Source organism: Opisthocomus hoazin, chromosome 1 (assembly GCF_030867145.1).
Source record: "Opisthocomus hoazin isolate bOpiHoa1 chromosome 1, bOpiHoa1.hap1, whole genome shotgun sequence".
Lineage (NCBI taxonomy): Eukaryota > Metazoa > Chordata > Aves > Opisthocomiformes > Opisthocomidae > Opisthocomus > Opisthocomus hoazin.
The window spans coordinates 35,007,331-35,010,583 of NC_134414.1; the positions used below are offsets into that span (position 1 = coordinate 35,007,331).

At 50.2% G+C, this 3,253-nt stretch overlaps 1 protein-coding gene across 1 annotated transcript; it reads right to left on the bottom strand.

Moving 5' to 3' along the window:
• Positions 1 to 322: 322 nt before the first annotated feature.
• NUDT15 (nudix hydrolase 15) lies at positions 323 to 2,984 on the bottom strand. The gene is made up of 3 exons (XM_075421956.1): positions 2,752 to 2,984; positions 2,441 to 2,631; positions 323 to 1,734 (listed from the first exon to the last, which is right to left on the bottom strand). Exons 1-3 carry the CDS (start codon positions 2,901 to 2,903, stop codon positions 1,589 to 1,591), a joined length of 489 nt encoding a protein of 162 aa, XP_075278071.1. The 5' UTR covers positions 2,904 to 2,984; the 3' UTR covers positions 323 to 1,588.
• Between the last annotated feature and the right edge of the window lie 269 nt (positions 2,985 to 3,253).

Genomic DNA, 3,253 nt, shown 5'->3' on the forward strand with positions numbered 1-3,253 from the left:
ATCTCCACTTTTGAATAGTAAAAATAAGCTTTCTACAAAGATACAGAAGTAAAGGAACTTTCAGTGATACTTCCCATTTTGAAACTGCTTTATAACATTATCTTCTTTCTTCACTTCAGAGAAAGAATCTCTGTTCTAAGGAAGCTGTGCGTAGTTAACACTTCAAATTCTAAGCAGGAGGCTTGCGATCATCGGTAGCATCCTTATACCTTGTATCACTGTGCTGCTAAACACAGACATCTCCATTTCAGAAAATACATGTGCAAAGTAAGGAGAAGCTTTAAACCCTTCAAGCTCATTTCTTTCAAGAACTGACAATTCATAATTTCAGACAATTTTAATCTTTTGATATTGTGCTTATATTCTATTTGAAAGACATTAAAGTTATCTCAACATCTTGTACAATGGGTATATCTAAAGGAAACAGACAAAAACTGTGTTTTAAAAGAACTCTGAAGATTAAGAAAATGAGCCAATTTAGTGCTTTTTTTTAAAAGTAATATCCTAAAATTAATTGCTGGTGTCCTAATGACTACAGCTGGAAAAAAAAATCAAATTCAGTTACAGATTCTAGAAAAATGAAAAATATAAACTTACTGGTTTTGGATAGATCTTTGTGTACTGTGATTTCGTTCACTACCAATTTAATCATTTAGTCACATCAAACTGTAAATTAACAATACTATCAAATCCCAGTAGCCATCCAGAATTACACCAGTCTGTGCTGTTTAACACTGACCACTCTCTTCAGCGAAAACGTATGACTGCCTGCCGTAGAGCTACACCGCTGAGATTAGTTTGTACCATGTTTGTGTCACCCTAGTAGAACACTGTAGGCACCTCTCCATTAAACTATTAAGAATTCAGTAACGTGACCAGGAATCAAGATCAACTGCAGAGATCTGAAATGCTTCTGCAGATAAATTCTGATGTAACTGAGGCTACAGACAGAATTCTGTAAAGAAAAGGTGTGGCAAGAGGGTCAGGGAGTTTTCATTCCCTCCAACAAGCCACCGCAACCCTTTCATGTTGAGAATACCCCAATTTTCACGTATGTGCTGCTGGCTGCAGGAGAACGAAGCATTGTCTGGAAGATGTGACTTTTGTTCATGACAGTGTCTTAACTGAAGCTGTAAGACAAGGCTAAATATGAAAATTGGTCCAGGATTTATAATTGCAGGAAAGCAGCATGATACAAAGTAGTTTTAGACAGAAAGCAGGACAGTGGTTTAAACAAATCAGTTTCCCTTGGCCCTGATGACGCAACTGTTTCCAAGTGAGTGAGCTTCTCTGACTAGTTCTGACTTCCAAAGGGCTATCTGCCTAGAAAAAGGTTAACCAGATAAAACACTGTGAGTTTCTATAAAAAGCAAACATTAATTGTTAACCATTAGAGCTAGAAATAGCTCTGGATCGAGACAACTGTTGTGTGAAATATGGAAAAAGCACTGAAATGTTTGGCATCTTTTTGGCTTTGCAAAGTGTAATATTTTCACCTGGGCGGGGCAAGCATGACCTATCCTTTCCTCTTTGACACCAAAAAAGCCCAGTCTGTCCTTCAGTTCGTTACACAACGTACAATTAGTTTTTACGCGAGCTGGTGGCTTCCCGTGTACCCCTTCAGGTGATCGAGCTCTTCTGTGAAGGGATCATAACCCTGCTCTCTTAAGCAGCGCAAGGCCCAGAACAGCTGATCTGCTGGAGGAAATTCATCCCATTTCACCCATTCCCAACCTGCAGGGGGAAAAACACAGCAAAAAAAATTGGTTTGTATTCACTGCTCTCCTCCCTTCTGGCCTTGGCCCTGCCGGACCTGAGCACTTCCGCAGCTCTGTGCAATGCAAGCAGGACATTGAGGTGCTGGAGCGTGTCCAGAGAAGGGCAACGAGGCTGGTGAGGGGTCTGGAGAACAAGTCTTGTGAGGAGTGGCTGAGGGAACTGGGGCTGTTTAGACTGGAGGAGGCTGAGGGGGAACCTTATGGCTCTCTACAACTACCTGAAAGGAGGTTGTAGTGAGGCAGGTGTTGGTCTCTTCTCCCGAGTGACTAGTGACAGGACGAGAGGCAATGGCCTCCAGTTGCGTCAAGGGAGGTTTAGAATGGACATTAGGAAAAATATCTTTACTGAAAGAGCGGTCAGACATTGGAACAGGCTGCCCAGGGAAGTGGTGGAGTCCCCATCCCTGAAGGTGTTCAAAAAACGTGTAGATGTGGCACTTCGGGACATGGTTTAGCAGGCGTGGTGGTGTTGGGTGGATGGTTGATCTCGATGATCTCAGGTCATTTCCAACCTGTGATTCTATGAACGTGGCCGCCCCCGGCCTCGTCACGCCAAAGTGCGTGGCAGTAAAGGGGAACCTAACATAAACTACGCCAAAACGCGCTCAGGCGTCCGTTTTGATGCGACCTCCGCCCTCCTCGGGGTGACGCGCGCCCCTCACCCTCGTTCTTCTCGGGCTCGCGGTTGCGCGGCTCCGCCCCCGGCTCCGCCTCCCCCTTCATGAGGACGGTGACGTAGTGGTAGCGCGCGGCGGCGCACACCGAGTTGACGGCGGAGGCGAAGCGCACGTTGCGCAGGCGCAGCTCCGCCTCCTCGAGAGTCTCCCGCGCGGCGCAGTCCGCCAGGCTCTCCCTGCGGGGGAGGGAAAGGCACGGCCGCCTCAGGGGAGGGGAGAGAGGGAGTGCCGGCCCGAGGCGGGCAGCCGGTTCTCCCGGGGGCCGCGGGGCGGGGAGGGGGGCTCGGGGCTCCTACCCGAACTCCAGGTGGCCTCCGGGGAGCTGGTAGGTGCCGGCCCCCACCGGGCCTTTCCTCTTGCCCAGGAGGACGCAGTTGGGGTGCGCGGGGCTGGTGACCACCACCCCCACGCCGATGCCGGGGCGCGGGGGCTGCGCCGCCTCACCCATGGCAGCCGCTCGGACCCGGACCGCGGCAGCGGGCGGGGGCGGCTCCTCCAATCAGGCCGCGACCTCGCTTCGGGAGGCCGTTGGTGGGGGGAGGGGGAGGTGTGCGCAAAGTGCGCATGCGCGCCGCGGCCTGCGGCGGTGACTTCGGGGCGAGGAGGAGGGGATGATGAAAGGACGGTGAGGGGACTGGAGCGTCTCTCCTATGAGGAAAGGCTGAGGGAGCTGCGCTTGTTCAGCCTGGAGAAGAGCAGGCTGAGAGGGGACCTTATAAATGCTTATAAATATCTGAAGGGTGGGTGTCAGGAGGATGGGGCCAGGCTCTTTTCAGTGGTGCCCAGCGACAGGACAAG